Source organism: Protopterus annectens, chromosome 14.part0, assembly GCF_019279795.1.
Source record: "Protopterus annectens isolate FY-2018-M chromosome 14.part0, PAN1.0, whole genome shotgun sequence".
In the NCBI taxonomy this organism is placed as follows: Eukaryota; Metazoa; Chordata; order Ceratodontiformes; family Protopteridae; genus Protopterus; species Protopterus annectens.
Window position 1 is genome coordinate 613,733,362 of NC_056748.1, and position 16,812 is coordinate 613,750,173.

Here is a 16,812-nt window from a genome sequence, read left to right on the forward strand (position 1 = left end):
ATTCAGATGGGGAGCAATCATCTCAGTTCTATTTTGTAAACTTAACTTTTGGCCTAGTAATTTCTTTCTCATTTTCCACCAAATTCTAAAATTTTAAAATCACCCATGTCTTAACACAATTTGAATAAGGAGGGCCCGTCTGTCCCAAATCAGGACTAGCCTTGCATTTGCCAGGTTAGTCCTTTCAAAGGATGCCCAAATAAAAATAATCAGATTCTAGAGATTTGTTTGTCTTTGTCTCCAGGATTATTGAATTCCAAAATCACTTGCAGAGGAAAGTTAGTTCACTGAATTTATTCACATCAAAATGCAGCCTTTGTGATTTTTGGTTCTGATGTCCCATTTTGTGACAGCTAGCTAATTTTTCTTGAACATATAGCTTTTCCTACAATATTCTGTTTCTTACTGCTTTATTTATTATTCTTTTTTTTAATAAAATTTGATTGAAATCATTGCTGAAGTAAACAACTATTATAAGAATAACTGAATAGATTTTAAGGTACATTAGATAAAAAACAGGAGAACAGTGATATAAAGAACAAATATAACATAAACTATATACAAAAATGTTCACTGTACAAGCATTAGATAATACTGTTAAGCTAAAAATAAGGTTTGATTTTACATTCATGTTATTGTTTTACTAATAATTTATTTATACTCATCCAATGATTGTATATTGTTGTATTCCTTGAAGATCTAGATTTAATTGTCAATAATTCTAGTTTAGATACATCCTTGAGAAGATCTTTAAAATTTTGAAAAAAGGGGATATGTAAAGATTTCCAATTTTTGTGATTTCTTTCCTGGCAATGGATAGAACAGACCATAGAATTGAATATTTACTCAGTTTTACACAATTTGGAATTGAGGTGTTAAATAACACTAATAATTTGGTGAGTGAAAAATTATCAGCAAAGATTGCTTGTAGGAATTTATTAATATCTTCCCAAAATTTCTTTAAGAATAAGCAATCATAAAATATAAGTGTCCAGTCTGCGTTTACATCCTTTTTACATCTCCAACATAAAAACATTATTTTTAATTATCTTATTAATATTGTATAGAGTGAGATACAATCTATTTAAAAATCTCCATGTAAATAGTTTCCATTTGAGTGAAGATGTAGTTTTACCAGCTGATTGAAGAATATTTAATTTATCTTTGTCTGTAGGATTACAATTAATAGTGATAGAAAAAAAATTCCAATAATTGTCTGTGTATATATCCAAATCTGACTTTATTGTTCTATATATATATGAAAGACTAATTTTCGTTGAATTGTTCTGCTGAGGGAAAACAATTAAATACTGTATAAGTGAAGGATTGAAGTCTTAGATGAAGTGGGGATTAGATCAAGTTTACCCTTGATATATTTCCTAGCTTCTTGAAAATCTAGCCATAGAGTTGAATCAAGATTCTTCTCTTCTATAAGAGTATTAACTGATTTTAACTCAATGCTGTTCATCATTTGATGCCAAGCTATCAGATGCTTTTGTTTGAATAGTGACATTTTATGGTAATCTGTAGTAAAAATGATCCCTTGTGTATAGGCTATGGGGTAAATAAGGAATATCCAACTTTTATATATTTTAAATCTAAGGATACCATTTTTAAAGGATTTTAAGATTAGAGTTATGTAGTTAGATTTAAATATCTGGGTATGATAGTAAGAGAAAAATTCTTTCAATATCCAGATAAATGAGTTGTTTATTAAATTTAACATATAGGTATCATTATTACTTTTTGGATTTTGAGATAAAATTAGAATATACTCTTTCCATTTTGCTGAATATTTTCTGTCCATAAGGTAAGAGATTGATTTAATTACTGAAGAGATTGAGTAAAATTCTAGATTAGGTAGTGCAATACCTCCATTTTCCCAACTATACATATAGTATGATAATGCGATTCTAGGTTTAATTGGATGCCAAATGAATTTTTTAATTATATTAAACTTTTTAATTATTAAATATGAAGGGGTATAGATATAGACTGAATTATATATAAGATTTTAGGAAGTAATGCCATCTTTATAACTGACAAATTTTCATCCATCGAGAATCTTATTTTTGGCCATCTATTTATTAAATTGTCTATGTTTGCAATGTTTTTATTGAAATTCAGTTTTAGAGTATCTTTTATGTTGTTAGTAATAGCTATACCTAAATATGTTATTTGTAGGGATTGCGCTATATATTTTTTGAAATTATCTTGTATATTCAATTTTTTTTGACCAACTAAAAGGATTTGTGTTTTATTATGATTGAATTTAAGGCCAGAGTTTTTTTGAAAATTATCCATGTCATTGAATAAATCTTGTAAAGATGGATTCTTGCCACCCAATGTAATCAATATATCGTCTGCAAACATTTGAATTTTTGATGTTTCATTAAAACCTACTTCATATCCTTTAATGTTACTGTTATCCCTTATCAGATTTGCCCAGGGTTCCATAATTAAAGTAAATAAAAGGGGAGATAATGGACAGCCTTGCTTAGTACCTTTTATAATTGTTATGAAATGAGAGATATTAGGACCTATTTTAATATATGCTTGACATCCGGTATATAATTGAGTAATAAGATTTATAAATTCTTTTGAAAAATTAAGTTCCTCCAAAAGAATAAATACATATTCCCAATTAATTGTATCAAAACCACAATTTATATCAAAACTAACTATAGTTAGATTATTTTTTAAGTTCTTTACTGATTCAGTTAAGGTTATTCTTTTAATGTTGTCATAAGTTGGTCCGCTTCCAGTAATTTAGGAAGAAAGTTTTTAAGCCTATTTGCATATATAGACATAAACATTTTGTAGTTCATATTTAATAAGGAAATAGGTCTATATGAATTACATTTAGTGGGGTCTCTATCAGGTTTTTGAATAGGAGTAATAAAGGTATATTTCCATGACAGTCAGATAATATTTTTATTTTGTACTATGTTGAAAACAGAATGTAACATTGTGAGAGCTTTAATAGGTAAAATTTTGGATATTTCTGGAATAATGCCATCATTGACTGGAGCTTTATTTTGTTTACGTTTATTAATTTGCAATTGTATATTTTTAAAAGTAATTTGGCTATCCAGTAGTTTAACTTGCTCTTCTGTTAATTTTTTTGTTGAATTTTTATTAATAAATGCCTGGATATCTTTTTTTAGGATTTATTAACTCAGAGGACTGATTTAGTTTGAAAAAAAAATTCTCTAAATTTGTTTAATATATTATGTAAATCAGAGACCATTTTCTTTTTTTTTTGTGGTGAATAAAGTTCATTGATGTGATTGAATTTATTTAATCTTTTAGTTTTATTGGCTAGAATAGTCATGGATCTAGGATTTGTTGAGAAAGAAAGAAATTTCAATTTCTCTAAACTAATCATAGTTTTATGATTTAATATCTCAAGATACTTCTTATTTAAAGAATTTATTTATTTTATTTTAGCTTTGTCTCCTTTGTTTTTTGAAAGATCAAAATTCAATATATCAATATTAGATTGTATTTCTTTTAGTTGTTTATCCCGTGAAATTATTTTCTTTTTGTACCAATCAATTATTCTGCTGTATAAATAAGACTTCATTGCATCCCAAATGAAAATTTCAGATGCATCATTAATAGTGTTAAGTTCTATAAAGTTATGAACTTCTGTAGAAATGAAGGTATTAAAATAATTTAATTTAGTGATATATGCTGGGATCCTTTTTATCTGAACATTGGAAATTGAATGAATATATATATATATCAAAGGTTATGGAATTATGATCAGAAAGGGGACATGTAATCACATTTGCATTAATTAAAGAATCCGCTAGATTATTGGAAGTAAAAACCCTGTCCGTCCTTGATTATGAGTTATGTCTGTGTGAATAAAATGTATAGAAAAGTGATTTAGAGCCTCCATAGTTGTTAATATATGTGTGTGTGAATGAGAGGGAGGATAGAGGAATGGTGAGGATGCAGGGAATAGAGGTGGCGAAGGTGGATGAGTTTAAACACTTGGGATCAACAGTTCAGAGTAATGGTTAGTGTGGAAGAGAGGTGAAGAAGAGAGTACAGGCAGGATGGAATGGGTGGAGAAGAGTGTCAGGAGTGATTTGTGACAGATGAGTACCAGTAGGAGTGAAAGGGAAGGTCTACAAGAGGGCAGTGAGACCAGCTATGTTATATGGGTTGGAGACAGTGGCATTGACAAAAAGGCAGGAGTCAGAGCTTGATGTGGCAGAGTTGAAGATGTTAAGATTTGCACTGGGTGTGTATATTAATATATTAGTATATTAGAGGGTCAGCCCAGGTTGGAAGGTTTGGAGACAAAGCCAGAGAGGCAAGATTACATTGGTTTGGACATGTGCTGAGGAGGGATGCAGAGTATATTAGGAAAAAGATGCTAAGGATTAAGCTGCCAGGTAACAGGAAAAGAGGAAGGCCTAAGATAAGGTTTATGGATTTGGTGAGAGAGGACATGCAGGTGGCTGGTGTGACAGAGCAAGATGCAGAGGACAGGAAGAAATGGAAGCAGTTGATCTGCTGTGCTGACCCCTGATGGTAGCAGCTGAAAGAAGAAGAAGAAGATAGCTGTTAATCTCCTTTAACAAAAAAGATTCAGTAAATTCTTTCAGTAGCCTGGTGGTAGTCAAGATCCTTCTTTTACCAATAGAGGTAGAATATTTGCTATCAAAATACAATTAAAGTCACCAGCTAATATGATATTACCTTTAGAAAAATGTGCAATGTGTTCTATATGTTGCTGTGCTGAATTAAATCCAAAGCCAGGAATCCAGTATATATTGAATAAAGTGAATATTGTGTTGTTAAACTCTATAATAACTGAAGCTACCATACCTTTGTTATCTTGGTATGTTTCCATTATTTTAGGCATAGGTAGTTTATTATTCCATAGTATTGCAATACCTCTTTTTTGAGAATGCTCAGAGCTAACCAGAATAGAAAAAAATTTAGAGTCTAATTTAGAAATATCATATCAAATGAGTTTCTTGAAGAAATATTAATTGCGAGTTTTGTAATTTGAGATATTTATTTAAAGATCTTCTCTTATTAAGATTGTTTAGACCATTAATGTTAAGTAAACTACAATGTAAAGAAGTCATGACATTATTTGTTTATCTAATAATGCATGTTAACTGTGGCTTTTATTATTTTTTTCTCTATATGAAGATAATGGGTAGATGTAAGGAGTACAACTGTTTATTATACATGAAGTATAAAGAAGTATAACAAGAGATATGTTTAAATAGCTTTCAGCTATGCAAATTTTAGTGAACATCAAAAACACTGTTGTCAAAGAATTGTAACAGAATCTATTAACAAAAAAACCCCACCCAAAACCCTTCTGGAGTTATAAACTCCTAATTTGAGTGACATCAATCACTCAAATTAATATTTTAACTACTAGCAAGTTTCAATCAGAGACTGCCTAATTATAAGCTGATTCATAATTAAAAGTATAGCTTTTAAGTGAAATTACATCTTCTATGTACAGAAATAAACTTATCTTAGATTAAATATTTATAAAACTATTAACTTGTTAACTAGTATTAAATTATAATAGTTAATAACATAGGACATTACTATATAGATGTTTAGTTTCTTCAAAACTATATATTAGCATAAACCGGATATTATAGATAAATTTGAATTAAAATAATAAGTTCAAGAATTCTTTTTTATTAATTATATGTTTGTATATGAAACATAACTATTAAAGTCTGTCTTGCCAGAAATGTATTTGTAAGCAGCTGAAGAATGTAATGTATTTGTAATAATAAGTATGAACACAAGTATGTATTAATTAATTCTTTGCTCCAATAGTCAAACTGTTTTCAACAATATATGTTAATATAAAGCTATTTGCTCTCATAAGTAGTTGGAAACTAACTATGATATACTAGGAGCAGTTAAATCACATTTGTATACTATCATTAATATCCATAAATTAGAAACAAAATCATAAACACGACAATGATAACCATAAGAATAAGTCTTCGTAGACACTAAAATAATCAGCAACATTTTGGGACATCAATCTTCAAATAACTATAGTTCTAGATAGAATGTCTGCATGAGTAAGATTGTAAAAGATACATTTCTAAATGTATCTAATATAAGTTCCAGTTGCCTGACTTGTTTTTGCTGCCCTAATAATTCCATTCAACTATTGTAACCAAATTCCACTATACTAGTTTACTTATTGTGTTCATTTACCATTAAATTTAACCTTTTCCTTTTCTTCTCCTTCTTTCTCATAAATCTATATTTCTTAAGAACCACAATATATTGTTGGTGATATTGAAATAAACAAAAATAAAGCATTGCTCCTTTTAACAAGAAAGTACTCAAAACAGTGCTTAAATTGCAACAGTAAATATATTTAGATATGATAAGGTTGCTATTCTTTAGCTAAAAAAATTTAATCAAAAAGCATATAATTTATAAGAGCACTTTCTATAATATACTAAGCTCATATGTCAGTGATCATTGAGATAAAATAGTATGAAGTTAAAGACTGCATTAGGGATATAGGTCAGAATATATAGTTACTTTGTAATGTGACTATAGACTAACTTATAGAACAGTTGACCTGGAAAACATATAAAGAAGATACTGAAAAAATATAAATATAAAACCCTAATACTACTAACATTTAGTGTCAACAGAATACTGTAAATGAAATATAATATTTCTTTCTCCAGCATAGCACAACTATTTTTTCTGTATAATATGACTATATAAAAACATGCATATAACTGAATAGAATGGGATCCACTTTTCAGCATATTAATAAGTAATACCTAAAAGTTAAAAGAACAATGGGAATCAGGCAGTACATCTTTTTTCTTTCATAGCACAGTTACCAGCATGAGTGTGACCTAGTCCATGCTTTGTCTGGTTTACTTTAAAGGTTACTAATAATAATAAAGCTATTTATCAACTTCAAACATATTTTGATAAAAGAAAACAACAAAAATTGACTTTTGATATTTCTTATAGTCAATTATTTCTTCTTGCTGCTCCGATAGCTCATTCCGCTCCCATGACAGATAAATGAAGAAATGCATAAGAACCGTAACTTCCATAACTTTGTCAAGCTGTTGCTGATGACACACGGCAATGAGAAGACCCCTAGATATGGAAGAAACAGGTCACCGAGCCGCTGCCCTTAAAAAAAGGTTCTAGGAGTTCCAGCGGGAAACAGTAAGCTGTTTTCACAATAATTAAAGATTTAGAGTGCCTTGCGACATGCACAAGACAACCCAAACACACACAGAGCTTTAACAAGAATTTTAAGTGAAAATATTACTCAAGCCTGACTCACTACCAAGCCGCCAACCAAAAAATAAAATGAAAGATGTGTACCATCAAAACAAGACACAAACTGGTGGCATCAACACACAGTTTCCTTATAGAAAACCCATAATTAAAAGAAAAATCATATAACTAATACCAAGACCATTCCATACAGACACTAACAAAAAGAAAACAAATAACAAGAGCAGAACATATTTAATAACTGAAGCACTATATTGCCCACCAAACCACCATGAACTCCTCACTGCCACACAAAGCCATGAGACAAAAAAGCAGTGCAACAAACCAAAAGAACAGTGCAAGCAGACCGGAACAAAAACAAACTTTAAATCACTATGAATGAAATCTATTTATCCCCAAAACTATAACAAGTACATTAAGTAGATAACTAATTCAATAAATATGTTTATAGTGACTAAAAGTTTTATATTATTTAAGCATTAATGCCAAAGTTAACAGTAGAATAAGCAACAAAGGACAACAAACTTTCAGTAGCTAGACAATATATTCTCAAACCTTGCTCTTGTAGGGAATGATTTATAACTTATATTCAGAAATGTATAAAGAAAGAATAAAGTATTATTAATAAGTGTGTGAAATAGAGCATGGTGTTAACAACAAAAGGAATAAATAATGTAGACTAATTAATAACTAACACAAACCAGAAACTTTAAGAAAAAGTAACATCAACACTCACCTGTTGAATCATTTTCATCTCACTAGACGTCTGGGTCATAAAAAAGAATTATGTATGTGTGAAAAACAAAGATAATATATTCCAACTCAAGTCATTTTTTGAGTTTCTTGTGTTTAAGTGTTTTTCAGGATCCATTTTCTGCAAATCCTTTAACATTAGACGTAGTCCAATCCATTTAATCTATTTCTCCAGTATTTTATTTGTTTTGATAAATCTAATAGCTGTATCTTATTCTTCAAATATTTTTGGGCCATCCTGAAGGAAGATTTTCAGCCTTGCTGGAAAAAGCAAATGTGTTTTTATTTGTGCTTTTTTAAGTTCTTTGAGCAGTGGCAAACATAGTTTCCTTTTGGCAATTACAGAAGAAGAATAGTCATTATCAAAGCGTATGATGTTATCTTTGAATTTAATCGGTGAATTGGACCATGCTGACTTTAATACAATTTCTTTATCATGTGAAGATAAAAATTTGACTATTACAGATTTTGTAGAATTACTTTTACTATTTTTAGATGGAACCAAGAATCTGTGAACCCTTTCAATACCAAAGGAAAGGTCTTCAGGAAGTTGCAAAAATCTCAGGTAACCATGAGGTTAAACATTTTCCATGTTATTTTCTTCAATGTTATCTGGTAGCCCAAAGATCCTGATGTTGTTTCTTCGTGATCTGCTCTTTAGATCAATTTTTGTTTGAAGAAAGGAGTTTTGTTTTAAAAGAAATTCTAAATTGTGTTCATTTTCTTGAATTCTACAGTCCATGTCATTTACCTGTAATTTGTTCTTTCTGCTGTTTGAGATCTTGATGTAAAGTCTCCATTTGTTGTGAACATTTTTCTTTAAAGTTATCTAGCTTCAGGTCCATTTTGTCTATTTTTGTTGATAGTTCTTGGATGGTGGATAGCAATGATTGGAGCTCCTTTTTTAATGTTGTATCCTGGTGAGGAGATTTTGTAAAGTTCATACTGAATTTTGGTGCCAGACGTTTATCTCTTATGTTTTGACAGGAAAAAAATAAAAAAAAAATATTAAGATACTATCTAAATAGACTATTAGATGAATCCAAATATATAAAAAATTTTGTTATTTAGATAGCTATAATCAAAATTTCTTGTCATAAAAGTTTTGATAAGGCAGAGCTGAGAGAAAGTGCTGCTACTCAAGGCTCAACCTGGCCACGCCCTCCCCCCATTTATCATTCTTATGTATTGTGTACTTGCAGCTTTTGTTATACTTTATCATTATATAATTTTATTTGTGTCATTTTAGTCATAAATTTTTTCAACTCTGGTTATTTTTCTTAGCCTGATAGTTGCATTTGACTAAAATTCATTGTCTCCTGTTTGTAGCTTTGCTAGGAACTTTTATTATTATTATTATTATTATTATTAATTTAATTTTTTGTTAGATTGAAGTCAGATTATTTAAAGGATTACCCTCTAGTTCCATTCCATGCCTGTAATCTATACATCACTCACTAATAGTATTAACTGTTATGCTAGATATTTTAAACCTAAGCTCTCTGTTGACAAACTCCCTTTTAATCTATCTTGTGGATAATTCTTGGCTGTGTAGTCACTTCCACTTTACTAAGTTTTTTTTTAATGTTGCTATTTTTTTTACTCTGCTACTTTTTTAGTTATTTTTGTCTTGAGCAGATATCCATGTACTTGCCTATGTACTTAAAAAGAGCACTTAGAAGGGTTCACATCAGCTGGGTTCAAGTCCTAGAGGAAGCACTTAACTCTTTCTTAGCTGTTATATGTATATATTGTTTCACAGAACCTGCTGTTTCAATAATTGAACAGTTAGTGCTGAGGAGTAAAGCTAGACTCTGCCGGCTGATGTCATCCTGAAGCCCTGTGTTTGAATCCCTAGGCCTTTATTTGCCTACTATATTAATGACCAAGTCAGTTAACTAGATGCTGCTCCATGAACTCCTCTGAAAATGGGCATCAGCCTACCTGAACAACCTGTTTAACAAAATATATGAATAAATGATACTATAAAATACTACAATGTGTTTTGTTCACTACTAACTTGCTTAACTTTAACCTTGCATTTTGTATGTATTAAACAGTCTGAGCACAAGGTAGTCTGTGCAACATTAAGCTTTACCTTGCACTTTTGGATGAATTTATCTCTTCTCTGCTGTTGCCCATGCTGTTTAATAGCTTGATTAACGGAGAAGATAGGTCTGAGCAGTTAATCAAAGTACTTGGTCAAACCTAGCATCAGGACTTTATGAAAAGAAATGTTCACTTATAGGTATTAAATTGCTACTATAGATATTTTCAGAACTGTATAACAAACCAGCTTGGTATTTACCGGTAAAGTCATTGGCAGCCCCAATTTGCTGATGCTGATCTAGATGTTCTTGTTGTAGCCTTTAATAAGGCTATGATGATAGCAATGAACCATTATTTTACTGTATTTTTGGCTCATTGCAGCTGACTGTGAGCTGCCACCAACTTCTCTCCTCATTTACTGCTGTAGCCTTACCTAGGCTCTACCTGGTACACAACTAAGGAAGGTGAGGTGATTGAGGACTCTGGTGCAGCACCAAACTGTTGTTGGGGAGTGTTTTGTTATTCCCTAACTTTATCTGATTCCACCATGCTCACTCACTGAATGTCTGGCGGTCAAAGTGTAAAGGGGATGTGTGTTGGTATGTCATCTTGTCTCTACAGTGACTCAGCCAATGCTCCCCTACCTGTTTCCCCTTAAGGACAGTTCTCCCCTGTGTGTTCCCAGTCTCCACCAGGGATCAACCGTGAGGTATGTGCAAGTGCACACCCTTTTCCCAGGATGCACATGCCTATCCTTCCCTGTCAGTGCCTCTGATGCCCAAGCTCTAATTAAACCTGAGTCACCTAAGCCACAGTCAGGGCTTTATTCCATTAAGCCATATTGATGGCTGGCAGCACTGGACCAAGTTGCTGCAGAATGTACATGCTCAGTGCTATTGTGACTTATGACCACTGGAATGAGCAAGTACTTTGTAGGTAAGTGAGCAGGCTAGAATGCAGATGTCAGATATCTTGCCTGTACAAGGATTCATTTAGCTTTGATACCAGTTATATGGTAGATGATCTTGTGTAAGAATGAAATATTGTAGTGCAGTGAGATCTCAGTCATGTCAAATCATCCATCTGAGCTCTTTTTGATGTTTGACTGCATGTACAACCCAGTCTGTCTGATTGTCTGAAAGTTTTTTCATGCTCACAAATGCAAGTCTGCCATTGCTTACAGCCATGCAGCTAACCTAATGTAGAAAATCTGCCAAGTATGTCTTAGAATATAACACTACAAATAGGACAATTTAGTAAGCAAGGTAAGGATGCATAACTGTTACTTCATATGCCATTACCAAAAGGGAATATGTGGTTTGGAATATAAAGATAAGTAACTATTATAGCTTATACCATTACCAAATGAGGAAGTATAGCTTGGAGTATAAAGGCACACAACTGCTTTTCTTCTTTTCTTTCATTTTCTTTTTTTCCTTCTTCACAGATGGAAAGAGTGGCATCCAGGATTTCCTCTAAGCATCGACGCACACTCTCACAGCGAGCTTCCACGTGACATCCAGTTTGACAGCGAGAAGGGTGTTGACTTCGTTCTAAATTACACAAAAGCGTAAGTGCATATTTTGTTGTATAATATTTGATGAAATTTTGCATTTTGAATTATATTTAACAAGAACGCTGAACATAACACACCGGACCTAACAGTCAAAAGTAGCTAGTAAATCAACAGGGGTATTTATAAATATATGGTCCAGATCAGAGGCAGTGTTTCATTATGTCATCTGTCTGAGTATAAAATGGCATTTCATCTGCCTTTGGGTGAACCCTTTATCAGTTCTTTAATGATATGGTTAAATGTTTAATTATAATGTTTGTAAATGCTAGTGACAAATGTATGATAGGAAATCTTCATTTCATAAAGCAGGAATTAGGCTGGCAGAGTGAATACCCATATGGTGATTTGCCAAGATGCAAAACAGTACATAAGGACGATACTTTCACTGCAGCTACAGTGTCCAAGGTTCAGGTAGAGATTCTGCACTGTACAGAAACTGCTGTGGATTGGGGGTGGGAATGCATTTTAATAGTGTTTAATAGTGTTTGATGCTGCCTTGCTTATCTTGGGTGGTGGCTATGTCTTCCTGCCCAGTTATCTTCTGGTAGAGACCATGGTAACCTGATTGTGCAGAAAACCACTAGCAAGAACAGAAAACTGCATTCAAGTTAGGGAAAGGGTGTGTTGTAACATGTACCCATGGATTGTTACTGTCAACTCTGCTAATACTATATGATGTCTGGCCTCTTAGCAGGTACCAGTAATGATGCCACACTGGGAGTAACTCAGTTTCTCTGTTGCATTAAATGGTATAAATCACTGCCCCTGGGTTCTCCCTTTGTGGGTGGCCCCACTGCATGGGCAAGTCAGACTTATGGGTCAGGAGGAAGATGTAATCAGAGGGCAAAGTTGATGGTAGGGGGTATTGCTCAGGAAAAAATACTTACAGTAAAAAGAAAATGATGAAGTATGAAAAAAGATAAAAGTGCAAGGGGAAAATAAAATATGAAAGGGTATAAACTGTAATAGGTTAGCAGAAAATATGGATCACTTTGAAGATGGGAAATGGCGGTGTAGTCTGTGCTAGAGTTTAATACTCACTTTCATTAAAGTGAAAATAGGAACTGGGCAAGAATAGGACAGACAGGCAGCTATGTTTAAAAATAGGCTAAATGTAATGTCTTAGAAATCATTCATGAAGGAACACTCTTTTTAACCATTTTTTATCATTGTTGCCTGGCACATTTGTTACTATTCAGGTGAGACTGTAATCATCACTGGCATACCAAAATTTAGAAGCCTAGCTGATATCTCATACATAAAGTGGAGCAATTTGTTTGTCTGTCAGTTGCAGCTTTGTTATAAGTCATCAACAGCTACTTAGAATCCATAGTACTACATTCCAATGAACTCTTAATACTTTTTCCATGTCTGCATCAAGCCAGTTTACTGGAACAGGCAACACTTCATATTCAGACAAACTTTAGTTTTGGGTGGGGATATATATATATATATATATATATATATATATATATATATATATATATATATATATATATATATATATATATATATATATATATATTGCCTGGAAATGTATACATAGGTATTTTTATACTCCAAGTAGACACAAAGAATTTTTCCTCAGGTGGACAGAAAATGTTGTAGGTGTGATGGGCAAGAAACAGGTAGATGGGAATATATTTTTTGGAGGTGTGATGACCTGGCAGACCTTTGGGATTCCCTGCGGACCGCTCTGTAGGAGATGCTGGGTGAGCGAATTGGATTGACTGGGGAGATGATTTTTTTGAGTTATGCTACAGAATTGGAATTGCCTACACATAGTAAAGCCTTGCTGAGTCTAATTATGGTGGCTGACAAAAAAGCAATTACTAGAAAATGGAAATCAAAGTCTAGACCAACTTTACTAGAAAGAATGAATATAGGAACAGAGATAAAACAACTGGAACTTGAATCTTTAGAAAAGGGAAGGAGCAAATTACATAGAAAAAATGGGAATTGAGGGAACAGTATATGCAGGGCAGGATTTGAATGAGTTGTATAATGCTTAACTGACAATGACGAAAATGTTTATAAGTAACTATAATGTTTACAACTACAGTTGTTTCAGTGGTGTCTGTGATGTAAGCTGTTTGCAACTAAAGTGATATTTTGTATGTTTTTCATTTATATAAATGTAAGATTATAGGTTCATAGGTTCATAGGTAGGTACTAGGCTATCTGCCCGAAGGCATTTATAAGCCTAGCCAGAATGTGTTGGCTTTCGCCGCCCCCTTAGATTAGTTCCCTGTGCCTCTGTCCAGCAGAGCCATTGAAGTGATCCTTAGGGTAAACTTTCTGCTCCCCATCCACTTGTCAAGGTTTCTCTTGAAGAGGGTTAGCGAGGAGCTCTGCCTAATGTAGATTGGAATCTTGTTCCAGAGCATGGGAAGTCTCTGGGACAGGAATCTATCCCTCCAGCACATCCTATTTATTGTTGTGGTGAGGTTTAGATTTCTGGAGCATGTGGCTCAAGGGGATATGTTTTTTTTTTTTAGGTGGAGCATGTCCATCACTTCTGGGTTGGACATGGCCTTGTATGTCAGGCAGAGATCACCTCTGAGTAGGTGGTATGCAACCAAGTACAGCTGGAGTTTCTTCAGTTGAGCTGCATAGGGTATCTGCTTGAGGCCAGTGAAATTCTTGTTGAGGTACTTCTGTAGTCTTTCCAGTTGTTTCAGGTGTTTTGTAAGGTATATCCCAAATAGGGCATTGTACTCTATGATGGGTCTGATGAGTGATGCATAGAGGGGCCCAATGACCTCTTTCGATCTGGATGCAAACCATTTTGTGATTACGTGGGCCACATAGAAGGATTTTCTAACCACTTTGGCAATGTGATTATCAAAGGAGAGGTTACTATCTACTTGGATCCCCAGATCCCTTATTATGTCTTCCGTATTTAGGGGGATACCACCTATGTGGTAGTTTGTGGGTACTTTGTTTTTTCCAAAGGGGATGACTATGCACTTTTTGGAATTTAGCTTGAGGCCATGGTTTTGACACCAGGTATCTGTCTCAGTGAAACCCTTTTGGAGGATGTCTGTGTCAGCCGGAGAGTCAATTATAGCCCCTAGTTTGCAGTCATCTGTGAACTTTGTCAGCCATAGTCCTCCTGTGCTTGCCTGTACCTCTGAGAAGTATATGCCGAACAGGAGGGGTCCTTGGACTGAACCCTGGGGAATGCCACTTGTAACCGGTTTAGAGTCAGACCTAGCTCCCACAACTCTTACCATGTGGGCTCTGTCCATGAGCTAGTTGGCAACCCATCTTGTGATGTAGGGGTTTATGTTCAGGCTGGTGAGCTTGTCTAGAATACCTGAGTGGGGAATGGTGTCAAAGGCCTTTGCGAGGTCTAGGTAAACTGTGTGGACCACCTTTCCCTCGTCTATAGCCTTGGTAACTGTCTCAAAGAAGTCCACCAGGTTTAGGAGGCATGATCTGCCCTTAACAAAGCCGAACTGTGTAGGGTCCAGTGTTTGGAGGTTTCCAGTGTCTCTGTTAATGAGATCCATGATGATGTGCTCCATAGCTTTGCAGACCAAGCTAGTCAGGCTTATATGGCAATAGTTCCTGGGGTCCATTGTGGCTCCACCTTTGTGGAGTGGAATAACCTTTGCTGTGCGCCACTCTGTGGGCACATAGCCTGTGGAGAGGCTGAGTTTAAACAGTGTTTAGGTGAAGGGTTAGTTCATCTTTGAGCTCATGTAGGACGCAGCCTGGGACACCGTCCAGTCCAATCGATGCTGTGTTTTTGGCTTTGGAGAGAGCTGTTTTAACCTGAGTGTCTGTGATTTCAGGGTCACTACATACTTCTGGTATAGTTATGGGCCCTTTTGGGGATGAGAGGGGGGTGATGTTTGCACTGAACCTGTCTTCCAGGATGTTGGCTATATCAGTCATTTCAGTGTATTTTGTGCCATTCTGCACTAACTCCGAGCAGATCTTGGAATTGCCACTTAAATTCTTGACATAGCTAAAGAATGCCTTATGGTTATCTTTGGAGTACATGGCAATTTTTCTTTCGAAGCTAGCCTTGGATGATTTTATGAGGGATCGTAGTTTCTTGCTGATGCTGATCAGGGATGTCTTCCCTTCTTGGGATTTTACTCTTTTCTGTACTAGATTCCTCCTTCCATTGTATTTTTGTACTCCTTTGTCATATATGGATATTTAATAAAGATGTTGGAAAAAAAACAAAAACAAAAAGCAAACCTTATGTTTGGGTGTCTACCAAAGTATTGAGCAAGATCTGAAGGTCAAGAACATTAAACCCAATTGCCTAAAGTCCATTAGAAATCTTGTCAGCATCATAATTGTACAATAATGTCATATTATTAAGGATTTTTTGCAACTGATGAAAACTGCCACATGCCAAGCAGCTCAAATAAAGTCAGTAAACTGCTTAAAAATTGTACAATACTCCATTACTTTTAAGAGAGTTGATGGCTTATGCATGGCATACATCTCCCTATTGAAATGTTGGCACTAGAAATGCCAAGTGCTGAAATGCAGGAGAAAAAAAATATTGAAACTGCTGGAGAAGAGAGACTCTCCAGCAGCCCTCTTCTCTTTTATACTTCTTTTCTCTTCTGATTTGGACTTAGTATATGGAAGTCTGTTTTTTCAGCTATTCAGTCTCCTTGTTTTGGGACTCACTCTAATGGGTCCTGACATTTCAAATGATTACCATGGCTTACACATTTATTACATATGTTATAGAGATACATGGGAGTGCAAATACATTTTCAGAGAGAGAGAGAGTAGTATATATAAACATGACCGATACAGCTAGCACATAAGCTTTGCAGTCTACAAAGGACAAGCAATGAGATAGTAGCACACACGTACTACAAATTAAACTTGCATCAGCGAAAGCAAGATATTGTAGGCAATCTGTAAGCTGCTACTTAGTTAATGAGTGTACCTGGTACACAGTTTAAATTTAAAGTGATAAATGCTTTGTTACACTACAGTAGCAGCTCCACTATATTGGTAGATTTTTTTTTCAGAGCTGTTATAAACAAAGTAGCTTCTTTCAGAGCTAGCCAACATATACTGGATAGTGAGAGTCTTCGCATTTACTTGTCCAGTAGAAGAATAGACATTTTCGGTCCATGTTGCACCATGCTAGAGTATCAGCC

At 34.0% G+C, this 16,812-nt stretch overlaps 1 protein-coding gene across 1 annotated transcript in view; it reads left to right on the forward strand.

The window, feature by feature from the left end:
- The window catches only part of ALOX5 (arachidonate 5-lipoxygenase), an 825,341-nt gene that overhangs the window by 170,532 nt on the left and 637,997 nt on the right, over positions 1 to 16,812 (forward strand). Inside the window, exon 4 of the mRNA XM_044056362.1 lies at positions 11,540 to 11,662. Coding sequence (XP_043912297.1) covers positions 11,540 to 11,662 — 123 coding nt within the window. The remainder of the gene's footprint in view (positions 1 to 11,539; positions 11,663 to 16,812) is intronic.